Source organism: Pyxicephalus adspersus, chromosome 10 (assembly GCF_032062135.1).
Source record: "Pyxicephalus adspersus chromosome 10, UCB_Pads_2.0, whole genome shotgun sequence".
Lineage (NCBI taxonomy): Eukaryota > Metazoa > Chordata > Amphibia > Anura > Pyxicephalidae > Pyxicephalus > Pyxicephalus adspersus.
The window spans coordinates 56,853,844-56,872,438 of record NC_092867.1 but is presented as its reverse complement, the minus strand read 5'-3'; the positions used below and the strand labels follow the sequence as shown (position 1 = coordinate 56,872,438).

General features: G+C 43.7%; 2 protein-coding genes across 2 annotated transcripts in view; both read right to left on the bottom strand.

Annotated features, from left to right (window-relative positions):
• LOC140338889 (uncharacterized) overlaps positions 1-4,327 on the bottom strand; it is a 27,057-nt gene extending 22,730 nt beyond the window's left edge. Inside the window, 2 exon segments of the mRNA XM_072423208.1 lie at positions 2,895-4,152; positions 4,278-4,327. Coding sequence (XP_072279309.1) covers positions 2,895-4,152; positions 4,278-4,323 — 1,304 coding nt within the window. The 5' untranslated portion in view covers positions 4,324-4,327.
• Positions 4,328-7,863: 3,536 nt separating this feature from the next.
• Positions 7,864-15,912, bottom strand: LOC140338967 (uncharacterized). The gene is made up of 7 exons (XM_072423366.1): positions 15,831-15,912; positions 13,623-13,777; positions 13,378-13,512; positions 13,182-13,305; positions 12,974-13,071; positions 12,733-12,874; positions 7,864-12,589 (listed from the first exon to the last, which is right to left on the bottom strand). The coding sequence occupies exons 2-7, from the start codon at positions 13,707-13,709 to the stop codon at positions 11,070-11,072; spliced, it is 2,106 nt and encodes a 701-aa protein (XP_072279467.1). The 5' UTR covers positions 13,710-13,777; positions 15,831-15,912; the 3' UTR covers positions 7,864-11,069.
• Positions 15,913-18,595: the final 2,683 nt, after the last annotated feature.

The following is an 18,595-nucleotide window of genomic DNA, read 5'->3' as shown; positions in this document are numbered from 1 at the left end:
GGGGGTACAGGGTAAATACAGTGTGTATATGGGGAGGGGGTACAGGGTAAAAATAGTATGTAGGGGCAGGGGCTAATATAAGCTATATATATATATACACATTGTGGGGGAGGAGCGGTGGGTGATCCTAGCAGTACAAGTTTTCCATGTACTCTCAGGTCCAGACTTGGAGGTTGTGCCGGTTCCTGAAATGGTGGGGGGGGGGACAAAGATAAGAAGATCACACATACCGACCTGCAACTTCTCCCCTATCCATAGGCCGCCATAGACCAGCCCCCGGAAATACTCCGCCTATTTCCGTTACAGCGTGCATAAGATTACATTTGCCAGTTTTTAATATGGCTGCCGAAGAATGCAGCACGTATTTTACGTACAGAGACGTACCGACGTAAACCAAGAGACAACAGCGGCCATTTAAGTGTAGCCAATCTTGGGGACATCCTGGAGAAGAAAACCGGGAGGAGGAACCTATTTTTATACCTATTCATATTTCTTTTATTTACTGTATATATACACTTTCTGTATTCTCATCTATATACACTTTCTGTATTCTCTTCTGTAAAGGTAAACATCCCCATCTGTGCTCATAAGCCTGTTCAGTAAAGAGGCCCTGTCTTCTGTGTCAGGGTGTGTTTATTGTCACGTGAACCACAAATCAGTCAAATCCAGCCAATCACATGCACTGCTCAGCTCCTATATATTCATTTTTATTTATTGTCAGTCCTAAAATGGTATTTCCATCCACATTTGATTTCCTAGTAATGCTCTTGTCTACCTTTATGTCTGCAGTGAGGGATGGGGGGAGCCCCTTCCCTGCTGCTCCTTCATTATCCAATCACAGCGACCTCTCAGACACGGCTACATTGCAAAGCAATAAAAGGAGCGCAGGATCTGGCTGAGATGGGGTACAGAGTCTGGACCAGACAGATTTCTAACATTTCTCCGTACACTAGGAATAAACAGAAATACTCCCAAGTAAGGGGGTGCATCTATCCCCTCTCCCCTTCCAACCATAGCTCTGAGCTATGGTGATTGCCTGATACTGCACCCAGTGAAGTCACATGGAGGCAGATATAGGACAAACACTCTTTTGGATAAAGGAGAGAACAGACTGAGCAGCGGAGGAGTGAAAGAGGCCATGAACCCCATGTGGTTCTATACCTCAGGGCCCGTAATGTGGAGCTTCCAGCTGCGTGACCCTCATAGTCTCCATAGCTCTATTGTGGCCAATGCCTGAAACCCCAGCTGGGCTAAGAATGAGATCCCAAAGACTCCAACCCCCAAAAAAAGACTCCACTTGTTTCATAGAAGTTCTTTTATTTCACTGTTTTGTAAGATCTACCAGACGGAAGACACAGAAGATACCTAAAGCTCAAACCAATATAAATTATGGCAAAACCAACCCACTTGTGGAACGAAACACCAACACCATTCCCCCCACCAGTATGGCTGATATATAAATAAAAAACTGGGCAGTTTCTGCACAAAATCTGGCAGCTAAATTACCCGGTTCAATTTTATTTTTTTATACAGTTTACCTTTTTTTTGTTCAGGCTTTTTCTCCAGTGCATGTGTCACAAAGATTTCTACATTGCTGGAAGGAGAACTCTTCTGAGTGGTCATTTCTGTTTGGGTTATTGAGCCCTGTAAACTACAGGTATTTTGGAGAAATGGAAAATGTAACTAAATGTCCACCCTAAAGTGAACCAGTTAGGTTTAAAGAAAAGAGGGTGGGAGTTTTCTTTATTAGATTTCCCCACACCTTACCCAGATCTACCACCTTTCCTCTATTCCGGCACTACCGTGTTTCCCCGAAAATAAGACACTGTCTTATATTTTTTTGGGCTTCCAAAAACACACTAGGTCTTATTTTCAGGGTAGGTCTTATATACTTTTTTTAATGAAAAAAAAACATCCAACACTCCCGGAGATGTCCACTACTGAAGAGTCTTGACAGGTTTAAAGTGAAGTGAAGAAAAACTTTTCTTTGGCTCTTCTGTTGAAGGAATCTTAACCCTGATCCACTTTCACCTGTTGATTCATACTTACTCCCAGGATGTGGCAAGCCCCTTGGGGTAATCCTGTACAATGCAGGATTGCTGGTCCCGTACTGTATATGATAACATCTATAAGCTGTGGCTGCTGGGCAAGAAAGAGGGCAGTTAGAGAACTTATCATACAAATAGAAGAACGGCCTATAATAACTATCACTTGCATTTGGATGGAGGAGAGGGTCACTGAAAGGGTAACAATTTCTCCGTGCTAGGTTTAAAATAACACTTTGGGATAAAAAGCACATATTATAATTTTTTTCGAGTGGGTTGATGCTCCCAGCTCTGTATGATCAGTGTTTAGCTCATCCGAGTAGAGATGATGCTTACAGAGAACAGCAGGTGTCAATGTTTAGGGCTTCATAGAAGATAGCTCAGAAGCCTATCACAGTCTTGTTGGTGCTCCTCTGTACTTTTGGTGTTCGGAACATATCATTGAGCACTGACGCCAATGTTTTCTGCATTGAGACATCTACTGCATCCAAAGGGCAATCAGAACAGGCCTAAAAGGGGGATATTGACAAATGCTGCGGAGCACAACCCCTTAACTCCAGTCATTTCAGGAAAATCTCCATGATGCAATCCATGGGGTCTCCAAGGGAAATCTTTGCACAAACAGTTTCTCAGTGATGTGCTCACAGGATACAAGATCTACAAACCACAGCGTCTCTAAATGCCCAGACAGATGCTCGCTTGATGTTCCTAATCTCTTGGAAAACGGGATCTGATTCTACAGCAGATGTAAAAAGTGGTCACCCAATTTTTTGTGTTTTACGACATTGCTCCATGTGTTTACCAAGCTGCGACTCCCTTGCAACAGTTCCCTACAACACATCATATCACCGCTGTGAGTCCTCTGTCACCCGCCTGCTTTCAGATTCCCCATTCAAGTTTTCCTGCCCTCCAATCCCATCACCCTCTTTATGGAGCTGCATGTGTTTGACAAGTTGCGTCTTTCTCTGGAACCGTTTCCCACACTGCAAACAAGGAAAGGGTCGCTCGCCTGTGTGCGTCCTTCGATGCGCCACCAGGTCTGCATGGCGGGAGAAACATTTGCTGCACTCTGAACACGAGTGAGGCTTCTCTCCTGTGTGAATTCTCATGTGGTTAACTAATGTTGGCTTGTGGCCAAAGCATTTGCCACACACCGAGCAGGAAAATGGTTTTTCTCCTGTGTGGGATCTCTGGTGGGCAATTAGCTGGGATTCTACTGCATATTTCTTCCCGCAGTAGGAGCATGTGTATGGCTTGGCTCCCACATGCCCCCTCAGGTGCTGGACAAGCTGCGATTTACCCCGGAAGCATTTCCCACAGTGGCTGCAGGCATATGGCTTCACTCCTGTGTGAACCTTCCAGTGTTTATTCAGTCCTGATTTACCAGAGAAACATTTTCCACATTCTGAACAGGAATAGGGCTTCTCTCCTGTGTGATATCGCTCATGAGCAGTAAGCTGTGATCTGTCCACAAAGCATTTCCCACAGTCCTGGCAAGAGAAAGGACGCTCGCCAGTGTGAGACCTTCGATGTCTCAAGAGGTGTGACTTTCGTGAAAAACCTTTCCCGCACTCAAAGCAGGCGAAGGGAAACTCCCCGGAGTGAGTGAATTGGTGGGTCTGTAGATCGGATTTTTTGGAAAAGCCTCTGCCGCATTCAGGACACTTAAAGGGCCGGTCACCAATGTGAGTGGTTTGGTGCACGTTAAGATGAGTTCTACGCAAAAAGCGCTTCCCACACACGAGGCATCCAAAGGGGCGCTCTCCCGTGTGAACCTTCTGGTGCCCGCGGAGGGTGGATTTCGACGTGAAGCATTTACTGCATTCAGAACAAGAAAACATCTCGCTGCTTCGATTTAGGGCTCTGTGTGCCACAGAAACCATTTTACCAGGATCCTCAGGATTAGAGGGATCTACTATTCTGTAGGGACTATCAAGTCCTGGATGGAGATCTGGAGATCTGTCTGTCCTGTAAAGTCTCCTATAGATGTTTTGGGTAGTAGGATTTTCTACTAGATAGTCCTGTGTGATGTCACCATCAGCCACTTTATGATATGGAGATAAAGAGAGACATCGATCTCGGTGGTTCTTGATGCTGTGTCCATAAGCTGAACATAAAAATAAAAAGATTATTCAGCTTGATATGACTCATTTCACTTTAATATCTCCCAACTCTGCACCCCTCTGTGTAACTTTACTGAAGTGTCAGAAAAATAAGTACTTTATTCTATACCTGTCTCAAGATCTGAAGAAAAGTCCTCCTCTTTAATGGTCACCATCCTCACCTCCCCTGCAAGAAGGCAGATGACCTCCAGGGCAAGGTCAAATATCCTTTCCATTATGTGACTCTTCTCCGCTCTCCGTATCATCGTTCCTACTCAGTAATTCTTTTTCAGTTCGTTTCCTATTCGTTGCTTACAGCTCAGCTGACCTATAAACTAATGAGAAGCACATGTGTTATACCAAATATAGAACAATATAATTAGTTTAGTGTTCTCCTGAGCCCCTTTTAGCTGGGCGCACCACCCAGCACTTTTCAGTAACAAGCCGGCTGTTTTTAGGTGGTTACTGAAAAGTTGGGTCAGAATACGGGGCCCGCCTACAGCTTCTTCTCACCCAGCTAAAACAATTTCTGTAGAGAATACAGTATTCACTGGGTAATTTCCCAAAATCGTCCTCCAACTTTAGTGTGGTGGTCTGTATGGGATAGTTATGGAGTCATCCTCACCTTCTCTGAGTCTTTGTATAGGTACTATGGAAGGCGATGAACCCGGGGAATAGAAGAAGCTGGAGGGGATACAGTCTAACTTTCATTTTGGGACAGCCTGACCCTTTAGGGTTTTCGGGCTACCTACCCAAATACTGCCACTTACACACCTCCAGCCATCCCCAGCTACTTCTTCACATGGGGTATTTTAAGCCCATGTAAATGCCTGGACAGATATCACGGTGGTCCCCAGAGATTCAGCAGAGTACCCATAGGCTGAGTGGCATGAATGTGTGTGAAGGGCCAGAACAGGGATGTCTTTCGGCATAAAACTCCGGTAGCTGCCAGTCTGTGGTTGGGTGAACATATAAAGGACTGGGATTAAGCTGTTCACATGGGGCCAGGACAGGTCCGGAAAAAGCTTCTATGGCTGAATACTGAGCTCTGCAGCCCACTGATGCGTAATGCCAGTTCTATTGGCTGATGAGAAGACAGAGAAAGGAGGAAAGGGGCCAGGATCGGCTGGAAATGGTAACATTCACAGCTCTATTCACCCTGATGAATGCAGACCTGGTATAATGCATGAAATGGTCTTCCAATCTATTACCCAACAGGATAACGATAACATCCAATTGGCGGGGGGGGGGTAAAGGGTATACATGACTCTGCCGCCTTCTGCTGGTGGTGTACAGAGGGTTCTGTATACTGAGATGCGAGAGGTGACAGGGGGACTTTACAGGGGCACACCAACTCCTTACAGATTCCACATAAAGCAGAACTCCTACACATTTACCTACTAGACCTGCACAGAATAGGAGTACAGAGAATGGAGGAGGGGCACTATATATAATATTATTAGACAGAGGGGAGCATTCCACTTACAGATAAATAAATGTGCAGACAGACCATATACACCAAATATATATACAATGCACACATATTACAATGTATACATATACACCTGTTATACTATTTCTACACACCCTGTTCTGGATCCACACCACTCACTGAAGGCTTTTTTATAAGGAGAATCTGAGTATTGTTATTTCTGGAGGGTCTTATAGGCTAGGTCTACAAGGACTTTTTTTAAAAACGCATGTAAACGTTCCTATTGCGTTTTGATGCACTTTTATTAGAGTTTTAAAGCTTGCCTTTAAAATTCTGGAAAACGCCTATGCCAAGTTTTACTGCGTTATTAGACGTTTTCCTGCGTTTTTTAATAATTTGCATATTAAGTGCTCAGAAACACGGTAAAACATCCCAATAAAATCAATAGAACCATTTACCCGCATTTTCGGGCGTTTTACAGCTTTAACCCAGCGTTTTAATTTTTTAAACATTGCAAGCAAAAGCTCATAAACGTGCCTCAAGGAAATGTCCTGGTGTAGATTAACCCATTGTAATGCATGGGGATTTCAAACAAGGTCTTTAAAAGCCCCAGGTTAAACACTGGGGAAACAGTCCGTGTAGACTAAGCTGTAAGGAACACAGTAACGCTCCTGCTAAATTCAGTGACCTCAACCTGCCCCTCCTCTTTCATGACCTCATGTCTGGTCCCAGAGGCCACTCAATATATATGAAGAGTCAGGGTGAGTATTGGTGAATGAAGCAGCTTGGTTGCTCTTTACAGAAAGTACAACTGCAACGGTTACCTTCAATCTAGAGCTGACCCCTGTAGTACACCCCTTTCACCACAAGATGTCATCACTTTTCCATGTTGACTGATTTTTTGGGGTATAATGTGAGTTCTGGGTGTCACAATTCGTTTTCCAAAAAACACCCAAAAGTCAGTCCAGTCAGAATATTTCTCAGCATTTAGTTATGCTAATATTAGCTACAGGAAGCTCTTCCACCCTTGTTCTATTCTATTGTTGTTTTCCCATTCTTACCTCCTGCGGTAAATAATTTCACCGTTATTGCCCTTGCTGCAAAAAACCCTTCCCAAGGGGCAGCTGGCCACACAAAGTTCATGCCCCCATGTTCTGGCTAATTGAACCCAATGTCCAGGAATCAGAATACAAAAACTTCAGAAATGAAGCACCAAAACTCATAGGGTGGTGACATCTAGAATAACCTATCCAATGGGGAGAAGTTCATATGGCTGTGTTCCTTCTATGTGGGCGTGGCTTATAGGACTGTATCCTATCCATGGGGGAGTGGCTTACTGGACTGTATTTTATCTGTGGGTGACTGATTTATAGGACTGTATCCAATCCATGGGGGAGTGGTTTATTGTACTGTATCCTATCCATGGGGGAGTGGCTGATAGGACTGTATCCTATCCATGGGGTGTGGCTTATAGGTTTTTGGACCGTATGCAAGTTTAGAGGGTGTGACATATTGGACCATATCCTATCCATGGGGGTGGTTAAAAAAACTGTATTCTAGCCTACATATGGGGGATTGGCCGATAGGACCCCATCCTCCTGGTGGGGGAGTGCTTAAAGGACTATATTTTATCTGTGGGGCATGTCTTACAGGACTAAAGCCTATCTTTGTATTAGTGGTTTGAGTACACCCTTTCTGTAGAGGAGTGCTTTATATGAGAAAATTAGCTCATGTGTTCAAATTTTATCCATAAGTAAGGGCATTATATGACCACATCCAATTTATGAGAACACATGACAGCATTCTTTTTATGGAAGTGGTTTGTGGGATTACATCCTATTCATCGTTAAATGGCTTATAAGATCATAGTCTATCCATGGGGGAGGGGCTTAAAGGATTGTAACCTATCTGTTGGGGTGCGGCTTACATGACCATATCTTATTCATGGGGGAGTGGTTTAAAGGAATGTATCCTATCTATGGATACACTATCCATGGGATCATACTCGATCCATGGGGGAGTGGCTTATAGGATCATACTCAATCCATGGGGGAGTGTAAATATAAGGTTTTACTCGATCCATGGGATCATAATCCATGGGGGAGTGGCCTAAAGGATCATACTCGATCCCAGGGGGAGTGGCTTATAACATCATACTTTATCCATGGGGGAGTGGCTTATAACATCAATCTCGATCCATGAGGGAGTGGCTTATAAGATCATACTCACTTATACCACAATATAGAACACACAAGCAAACATCATAGAAAACTTTTATTGCAGCTTCTATTAATATTTTTTTTTTAGAATATACTCGTCATACCACCCTGATGGAAATTACGTAGCTCTGGCCCCTCAACATGCGACTTGGCTATTATCCTCTATGGCAATGACTAAACATGCACAGCAGAATTCCTGGCAGACTGGTAGGACTTGCAGTTAGAACACAAATTAGCTGATAAATGTCGTGTCTAAACATTGGTGTCTACTGTGGAGGACACAATCTCAAAAGCAGTGTTGATAGTGGCTCTGCACCCTATGTTTACACTTTTGAATAGGCAGTTTTCAAAGACACCATTTTTATGAGGCCCCTCTCAAAGAGGAGGCCACATTACCAATCACCATCATACCTTGTTGGATGGGCACACTATCTTGGTAGGTTTTTCTGATGGTCCATATGAAGTTTTAGTGGCCAAGATTAAAATTGAAATTGTTGCAGCTAATACTTCTCACTGTTACTATTTTGATGAATACTGATTCCAGTTTGACATGACTTGGGCACTCGGTGGCCACCATTTTAGTTATGTTCACCAGTAAGGAACAAAGCACCTGGTAAAGAATTTTCAGAACTTAAGACTTTCAGTAGTGTTGGATTCCTTGCTGCATGGTATGGATCCTCCATGATCATATCACTATAGGGCCCAGCAGGACACATTGTCATTTTGCCAATGCAGGTCAAACTACAGAGCCTCTGGAACAATTTATGACCTCCACCTACGCCTTATCAGCTCTCCCATGCTGTTCCTTGTTTCTTTGCAGCCACACACAATATCATGGCTTCCCTGTAATGGGGAGCATGGGACCTCCTCCTGACTTACAGTGTTGGTATCCAGTAGCCAGTCACTAGGTGTAAGCACTGTCACATGAGTTGCAGAGGGATGTCACCACTCCAATGGGTTGCAAATACAGGTTTTTGGCAAGTATGGGGTGGGGGGTTCTTTGCAGAGAGACTGTCAATGTACCATGAATGGGCAATGTAGCGTCATCTTGTTTAGTTTTACTTGAACATGTCCATAAGGGAAGTTTGAATGAGTACTCGGACTGTTACAAGTGGAACCTTAAGATTCATTTTGGGCAAGTGCTGGCACCAACCAAGAAAAGCTCATCTACTTTGCTATAATGTCATAAAAAGAGGCGAACATTGGTCTAAAGGACAATGGTACATATTTTTGCATTGACTCTAACATTAGTAGAAAAACTCTACCATTCAAAAACATTTACTTTGGACAAAAACTGTGCTAAAATGAAGACTTTATACCATCATCACCCAAAGGTCAATCACCACAGCAACATTCCAACAGAGGTTGGTCAACAAGGACTGGCTACTGTCTTTCACTGAACTTCAAATACTGACCGATGCCTTTTATATTTACCTTTCGATTCATCACTATGCACAGTCTTGCAAAGGATCTGATTTTTTCAACCCCTATGCATTTAGGGAGGGGCCCATTCGCTGGGGCCTTATATCTGAAATTTATCGCGTTTTAGCTGACCAGGGAAAGACACAAACACCTATTCACTTATATGTGCGAATGGGAGGTCATCCTTACAATGATCATACCTATGGAACTCTGGAAGGTTATCTGGAGTCAAGCTGTAAGGCCCTGGTCCAGCACCAGTACTTGTCAGACACCAGTCCCTCAATCTAACACCACACTCTTCACCTATAGCAAGCCCCCGCTCAGCCTTAGGGGACAGGTTGTGTCTCCCAGCACTCGGTTGCTCCCAGGACTTAGACCGCAAGGGATAGGCAAGGGCTGGCAGAGGACCTGGAGCCCACAGATAATGAAGTATCAAGATTCCAACAGAGACAAGTCCAGAATACAGAGCCAGAGTTCATACACAATATACATCCACCAGATGAAGTACACGGGCAAACACAAGCAGAGTCGGGGGTCACAGGCCAGGGTCAGTCCAGGCATCAAAAACTCGCAGAGTCAGAAACAGGCATAATCAGCAACAGTAAATCAAAGGAATGTCTCTCCATCACAGATTAGCCCAGCTAAACGCTACAATAGACACTGGTGACTGGGAGCAGAGATGCTAAAAAGTCCCAGCAGCCAATGGCTTTGCAGGACGGAGTCAGGAGATGATAAGCCTCTAGAATTCCCGTCAGCTGTGCACAGCATCACATAGGTGCTGGGGATGCCTATAAAATACAACAAGCTGCACAGCTAAAGGCAAGCAGGGGCTGCTGCTGTCTTAATTCTTGCTGCTGCCAATGACATCACTGGACAGAATAAACAGTGTTTGATACTACGATAGCGGACAGCACGGGATAGCCAAAAATATAAGCATCTCCTAATACAAGCACCAAAAAGTTCCATATGCACTTTGTACAATGAGAACATATACAAAATAAAGATGCACTGTTTTTACACTCCTGAAGACTTGCAACATTTGTTGGCTCCCTTATCCATGTACTATGCCCTGCCTGGGTATTATGCCATTCTGGGTGGAGGTGAACCAGCTGTTGACCAAAATGGTGTCTGTATAAGGCTAGACCCATTACCCATCTCTTGGGCCTCCCCCACTTGGGAAGTCACCAGCGCCCCTCACAGTACTGAATTTACATCGACGAATACAAGATGTTAGGGTTTTGGAACTTTTGACCACAAGGTTAAATGGTAGACTTGAGAAGCATCAGGAGGTTTGGTCAATATGGGAACAATACTTACTGCAACACTCTCATATATGGCTGCTGCAGTCTGCTTTATAGCTCCTACTCGGTATAACTCCTCTGCTTAGTTTGTTCTTTCTTACATTGTGGAGCTTAATGAATACTACTTGGGACTTGCCAGGAATATATCTTCCTTGTAAATGGCTTTGGTAATCCTCTCTTTCCTCCTGTTGTTTATTGTCCCATCTTACCCATTCAATTTAATGCAATTATATATTCTTGTTCATATAACTGGTTGAACTGTTTTTTTTTTTTTTATTAATATTTTGTTTCTCCTCTCAACCTGTCGTTCTGTACTAAAACTAGTCAGTTCAGTCATTTGCCTTATAATAAATAATTATATGGAAACGGTCTACTTATGCCTAATGTTGTTGAATTTCTGTACTGGGAAATATTTTTGTTTCCTATCTTGTATTTATATCTCCTTATGTTATTTTTTACTCGTCTCTGTAAAACTTCAAAATTCTTCAATAAAAATTAAATTAAAAAAAAAACACAGGCACTAGTCACAACCAGTTAAACCCAACCAGTCAACGATGGCAATCCCTCCGATGTGCACTGTGAGAGTATTCTGTGGAAAAGCTTTTCCCACACTCCTGACATACATATGGTTCTCCTGTGTGAGTCCTGAGGTGCTTCTGAAGGTCAGATTTCCATGAAGTACGATACTCACATTCTGAGCACGCAAAAGGCTTTTCACCTGTGTGAGTTCGTTGGTGCTCGGTGAGGAACCATCTCTTCTTGAAGCGTTTACCACAGTCTGGGCATGGGAATGGCAGTTGGGCGAAATGAATTTCCTGGTGGATGATCAAGTCTGTATTCTCTGCAAAGCATTTCCCACAAGACACACACAAAAAAGGCTTCTCCCCAAAGTGGATCTTCATATGCCTGATGAGGCTGCGCTTCTGAGCAAAGGGGTCTCCGCATTCGGAGCACACAAACATTTTTTCCCCTGTGTGGGTTCGGAGATGAGACCTAAGGTCTGACTTCTTTCTGTATCGTTTACCGCACTCGGAGCAAGAGAAGGGACGCTCATTGGAGTGTGTTTTTTGGTGGGCTGTTAGATCTGGCTTAAAGAAAAAGGCCTTTTCACAGTGCAAACACTGAAAAGGCTTAATCCCAGAGTGCTCTGCCTGATGCCGTTCTAGCTTTCTTTTCTCGGTATATCTCTTCCCACACTCTGAACAAGAATATGGCTTTTCTCCCGTGTGCCCTCTAAAATGCCGGTCTAAAACGGCTTTCTTGGAAAAACTCTTCCCACACTCAGAGCAAGTATAAGGCAAGTCACCAGTGTGGGCGCGCTGATGGACAACTAAATTGCCCTTAAACATGAAGCCTTTCCCACACTCAGAGCAAGAATATGGCATCACTTTTAAATGAGTCTTCTGGTGAGCTCCCAATTGGGATTTAGAAACAAAACATTTATTGCACTCAGTGCACAGGAACGGACACTCTCCCGCGTGCATGCTTCTATGTTTGAGAAAATAGGACTTCCCAGCGAACTTCTTCCCACAGTGACAAACAAATGGCTTGACGCCGGTGTGGGTGAACTGGTGTTTCACAAGGGTGCCTTTCTCTCTAAAAGATTTTCCGCATTCGGAACATGAAAACGGCTTCGCACCCGAATGAGTCTTCACATGTCTGATGAGATCAGCATTCCGCATAAAACATTTCTTGCACTGAGGACACTGATAGGAGCGCCTTTCTTCATGGGAGGCCTGATGCCTAATAGGATGAGACTTCGGGGTGAATTGTTTGTCCATGTGAATTTTCAAGTGATGACAAAACTTTGATTTCAGCGTAAAATGTTTGCCACATTCTGTGCATGAAAATTTGTCAATGGCTTGGTCTTTTGCTAAACGTCTAGCACAGGCTGAGATACCGGGGCACGATTCCACAGTGTTAAATAAATCTGGTGGCCTGTAATGAACTGGATGAACATTTGGGGTACCATGGACCTCTAGAGAATCACATGCAACATCAACATCTTCCATTTTATAGTCTGGACATAAAGAGAGACGGCCATCAGATGTTTCCTCATCTCTGTGCGCTATAAATAGAAAAAGATAATCACTGTTAAACAACTGGACACATTAACATGGTATAATTAGTAACACTAAGTGCCAGCTCTATTCAGGACCAATCAGTGCGCAGTAACAGCGCAGAAATAACGCACAAAAACTGATCACTCACCATTGCTTATCTCTATCGGAAAGTCCTCAATTTTAACCATCACCATCATTTCATCCTGCTCCATTGACTGCTGATTGTCTATCACGAACATCTCTTCTGCTTCCTCTATACGTTCCATTTTTACATTAGTCAAGTTTCCATTCTAAATGTATTAAACAATGGAATTGGGAACAAACAATTTTGTTTTGTAGGATCCCCACAAGTTTTTCTTCCATTACTATAAATGTAATCCTTCACCTACCTGATGATGGTGAGGGATCTCCTGATGTTCCTGTGTGGAATCCTGGGAATACAGAGGACGGGGACATCTCTCTGGTGGGTTCCCATTACTGGATCCATCTGTAGGAAACACACACACTGACTGAATACATTGTCTCTATGTGTTTATCAGATGATGGGGGATCTATCCTCCGTACTGCTCTCTCCTTTACAATAAAGTCTCCTCTTACCCGGTGATGTGAGGGTCTGGTGGTGCTCCATCATGACGTCCTTGTAGAGATCCTTGTGTGCTTGCAAATACTTTCGGCTTTCCATTGAGGAACAGACAGTGACATCCTGAAACCTTATAGGAACCTGACACACACAATGATACAGTCACCATCCAGACACATCCCATAATAATGTCCCAGAATTCCCGGCACTTACCTCTCCCACCAACAGCTCCGTGATTCTCTGGGCGACATCTAGAATCTTCTGTGCGCTGTTTTTTACTGAAATCAGTGAGTGACGTGGAGGAACTGTGATGATCACATGATCACCAGACTTCAAAGGTGAAAAGTTCTGTATTAAAAAAGCACTTTATTGTGACATTTAAAACATTCACCATTTCTCCAGTCAGGTCTGTGTTTTATTATTAGGCATGTCATGTGACTTCCCATAATCCTCCTCACCTGTCCGGTTAGCAGGCAGATGATCTCCAGGGTGAGGTCCAATATCTTCTCTGTCACATGACACTTGTCCATACTCAGCGCCATCATGAGATGGTCAAGGCAGATATTCTTTGCTCTGAGCTTCCCTCGTATTTTTCTGTCAAGGATTGACCAGTCTGGATGAGATTTAGATGCATCAGTCAATCATAATCATATCAGTCAGGCTTCAATTTAGGAAATGTTCCTTTTAGAATAACTTTGCTGTCCATACCAAACCATTCTTTTACTATTTCCACAGTTCTTATACTATTTCCCATGACACATAGGACAGTCACGTGACCACTATACCATCCTGCAGCATTTATCACCACTGTCAAATAAAGAAATTTTAACATCCCATCTGGTGAAATTAAGTCCAGACAGCCTCCAACAGCGACCATACCTAACACATCTACCTACCACTGTTACTTCCCAAGAGGACCTTGATGGTCATATCTATCTTACCTGCTACTTCCAAGAAGACCTTGATGGTCATATCCACCTAACCTGCTACTTCTAAGAAGACCTTGATGGTCATATCCACCTAACCTGCTACTTCCAAGAAGACCTTAATGGACGTATCTACCTTACCTGCTACTTCCAAGAAGACCTTGATGGTCATATCTACCTTACCTGCTACTTCAAGAAGACCTTGATGGTCATATCCACCTAACCTGCTACTTCCAAGAAGACCTTGATGGTCATATCTACCTAACCTGCTACTTCCAAGGGAACCTTGATGTTCATATCTACCAACCTCTGTTACTTCTAGGAAGACCTTGATGGTCATATCTACCTAACCTGCTATATCTAAGAAGACCTTGATGGTCATATCTACCTTACCTGCTACTTCTAAGAAGACCTTAATGGTCATATCTACCAAACTCTGTTACTTCTAGGAAGACCTTGATGGTCATATCTACCTACATCTATTGCTTCACAGAACATGCACAATAGTCACACCTACCCATACCACTACTTCACAGAAAGGGCAGCATGGTTACATCCACCAGTTCTGCTACTTTGGAGAAAGGCCTCGATAATATTATCAGCTCATTTTGCTACTTCTGCAAAGTTCTTCGGTTTGCAACCCAATAGTAAGAAAAGTAGGGAGCAATAGGAAGACCAGGAAACAAGAATAACAGAAGAAAATGGTAAAAAGATTGGGGAGTTGTACGAAGAGTAAGGAGCAGGAGGGAAAACAGGGAGAGTGGGGAGAAAAATAGGAAGAGGAGGAGGGAATGTTAAGAAGATTCAAAATCAATATGGAGAGGGGGTAAGCAATAAAACGTATGGGGAAGGGTAAAAAATAAAGGGAAACTAGGAAGTATTAAGAGGAGTGGAACAAAAACATGGAAAGCAGTAAGAAGTGAAAGAACAGTAAGGACAGAACGTAATAGAGGGGAGAAAGAGGGTGGTATATGAAGGGCACACGCAGGGCTCAGTGCTGACGGACCCCAGGAAAGCAAGGAGACTGGGGTGAGCAGATGGGGATCGGTCACCCATGAAATCAATAGATGGGAATGACACAGAGAGAGAGAGGAAAGAGACATGGATACGGTAGGAAGAACGGGGAATCATGAGGTCAAGGTTTGCTTGAGAGATTTCCCTTGACTGTCTGTTCGAGTGACAGAAGGAAGTGAGGGAAATCCCCTCAATGTTGTCACCAAAACAGATGGGTCTAGGTTAAAGTCTCTGCTAAGATCCTTCTCTGATGACAACTGTAACTCTGTATATTTTGGGTATGATATCTATTGTCTGTCCAGGCCAGGCTTGTATGCTTTATCTCTGAGGATCAATACTTTATGGTCTGTGCCATGGCAGGACACTTTAGAGCAGGGGGTGGGCAAATAAGGTCCCTCATGGGAGGGAAGTGTCTGTTCAGCCAATAAAGGCTTATTGTGATGTATATTACATCACATTAATATTGCTGGATGATCAGGGGGTGGGGCATCAATGGACACTCCCACCAGTCACCCCACCCACCATGGCCCTGAATGACCTCCATCACCCTTTCTGAGACTTGTTGCCGCTCCTGCAGGCTGCTCACATCGCTATGGTAACAGACCAGAAATGGCTGCAGAGCCTTACCACCCATACCACCACGTATAACACACAGCGAGGCAGCGCTGACTGCTCTAAGTGATTGCAGCTATACAAAGATATTTCCCTGGTTAACACGCCACTTACCGCCTCGCACGCCGGTCCTCACCAACTACATACCGCGCACAGCCTCGCCCGCTGAAGCCCTTCAGAACGCACTTCATTCCTGTAATACACGCTCCAGAATGGGAAGTTTTCCCGAAATCAAAATGGCCGCCAGAGACTCGTCCACTCCAGCGCGCACGCTTCAATCTTGCAGGATCCGCCGCCATTTTTTTCATGTGATAATGACAGGCAAGTTAGGGCATCGCGGTTAAGGGGGCGGGGACCGTAAATTAACCCTTTTTGGGTATCCTTGCCTATTCACATCCTCACATTCACTGTGCATTAACCCTTTTCTGGTCTTTCTCCCTTTTACAGAAGTGACCCCTTTGGTAGCATAGGACACAATAGGATGTTGGACCCATTCCTGTCAGGTGGGCTGTGGGGTCTGGGTTCTTCACCACACAAATAGGGCCCAGTGCTGAGGGACCCCAAAAAAGCAGAGACATGTGGGGGGGGGTTGCTGAAGATCACTGGGGGCTGCTGAGGTTTCCTGTCAGTTCTTGAATTCTCAGAAGATGGTGGAGTAGCGGAGCCCACAGCTGACGTTGTGGGTGATCTTAGGGGGTGAGCTCTTTCTGCAGCCTCCTGTAACTATTAAAAGACAAACTCTGCAGTTGTTTCTTTTTGCATATCAAAGCACAGCTTGCTCCAGAAGTTAGCGAATGTCTAGGCTCCATTAAGATATATATTTTTTTTTTGCTTTGTGATTACCACACAGGGAGGATTTTATACAGTATCAGACACCACGCTGCTTAATAATATGTTGAGACAAACATCTGTCCTAATTGCATTTAATAAAATAATATACCTGTTCCGACTTACATACAAATTCGACTTAAGAACAAACCTACAGTCCCTATCTTGTATGTAACCGGGGGACTAATTGTATTTATCAAGTTAAAAATAAGTCTGATGATTCAAGTAAACAGTTCAACATACTTATTCGGATAATAGTACAAAACTTTCACATGTACGAGCTACAGAAGAATGAGTCGGGTCAGCTCTGTACTATAGAGAAAGGGAAGGAAGTGCCGGAGTCACCGCTGCGTCCTCCTCAACAGTAAACCATAGTGATTGTTCACGGCGCCTAACAACGTTGGAAAACGTCTCTTCAAACACCAGATTTTCACCATCACAAATGTCCTGGACATCAAAAGCTACTGTGTGTATTGTTCTCATATAAAAAAACAACCATATCTCTCACATTACCTAGTATATCTGTTTAGTCATTTGCAGTGATAGGGCAACTGAGGAGGGGGGTTAAATTTAAAGCAAAAAAAAATCTTGGAAGGCCAGTGGTTGCCCTCATCATACAGAGAAGAGGACCTCAGGTCAAGGCAGGACCATTCTGGGCCCCCTTAATTGAAACTTCTTTTATTCTAGCCTAAATTAATATTTATACTTTGGATTCTTTTGCACGTGATCTTTTCTCCCATCCATCATGTCGGGGATCAGACAGTTCCTGTGTACAAGAGGCGTCCACCAGAAGTCAACCTGTATGAAGTGCACCATCTGTGAGAAGAATTTGCCATAGTCCGGATTGTGGCTGCTCCCCTTGTGGACTCGATGATGTTTCACAAGATTGGACATTTGTGCAAAGCATTTGCAGCATTCTGAAATTTAGAAGGTCTTGCCCCGAGTGAATCTTCTTATGCTTGGTGAGCTTTTCCTTCTTGTTTGCAGGAAAACAGCTTCTCTAAAGTGTGAACTATGGTGGTTCACCAGCTCACATTTGGTCTTACAAAATGTCCACACTTAGGGCCTTCAATTGGGATCACTCCCCCGTGAGACCTCTTGTTTTGTGATGGTTTTCACCAGCAACACGTCCCACACTCAAGAGAATAGCTCGGCTGTAAATGAGCTCACAGATGGTTGGTGAACTCTGTTTTTTTCCTGCAGCACTTGTCAAACTCAGGACAGGAAAACATGTTCACACTCGTGCAGTATTGATGTCCCTCATGTCCCGACTTAAAGGTGAAACACCTTCCACATACCAGACATGAATATGGCTTCGTGATTACATTAGAGTTCTGATTACCAATGAGAAAGATCTTCCTTGTAAAACTATTTTTCACCCTCCGAACAAGGAAATTACTTGTCACCGATATAAAGCTTCAGATGGAACACAAGAACCCATTTCTAGCCGAATCTCTTTCCATATTTGGAGCAGGAATCTGGTTACCTCCTGGAGTGAGCAAGCTAGTGTACCCATAGTAAAGATTTACTTACAAAGCTCTCACTGAACCCTATAGAGGCAAGAAAATTATTGCTCATGTGTAGTTTCGATGTTGGACAAAGCAGAACCTTTTGACTGAAGTTTTTGCCATAGTTTGGACAGAAGAAGAGAAGAGACGCTCACCTGAGCTGATTCTCTCATGTTGTACAAGCAAGCTTACCATGAAGAGAATTTTCCACAGTCAAAATGGCCTCTCCGTGGTATTGTGGAATCACAGCGAAAGATGGTTGAGATGAAAAACTCTTTCCTCATTCAGAACATGGGAACCACCAATTACAGTAATAGGGATTGGAGAGGAATCTCTAGTAATTGGGAGCTACTCACTGCTGGATGTGGACCTTTAGCATTGGGGCTTTCACCTGGAGAATCTCATACAACATATGGGAATTCAATCAGATATTTCCACAAAGCTCTCTCAATGTGAGTCATCAAAACATAAAGATCATGTTCCATGCCCAGAGGTTTTTGTTTCCAGATTTTACTGTCAAAGAACTTACCAAAGGCAGTGACT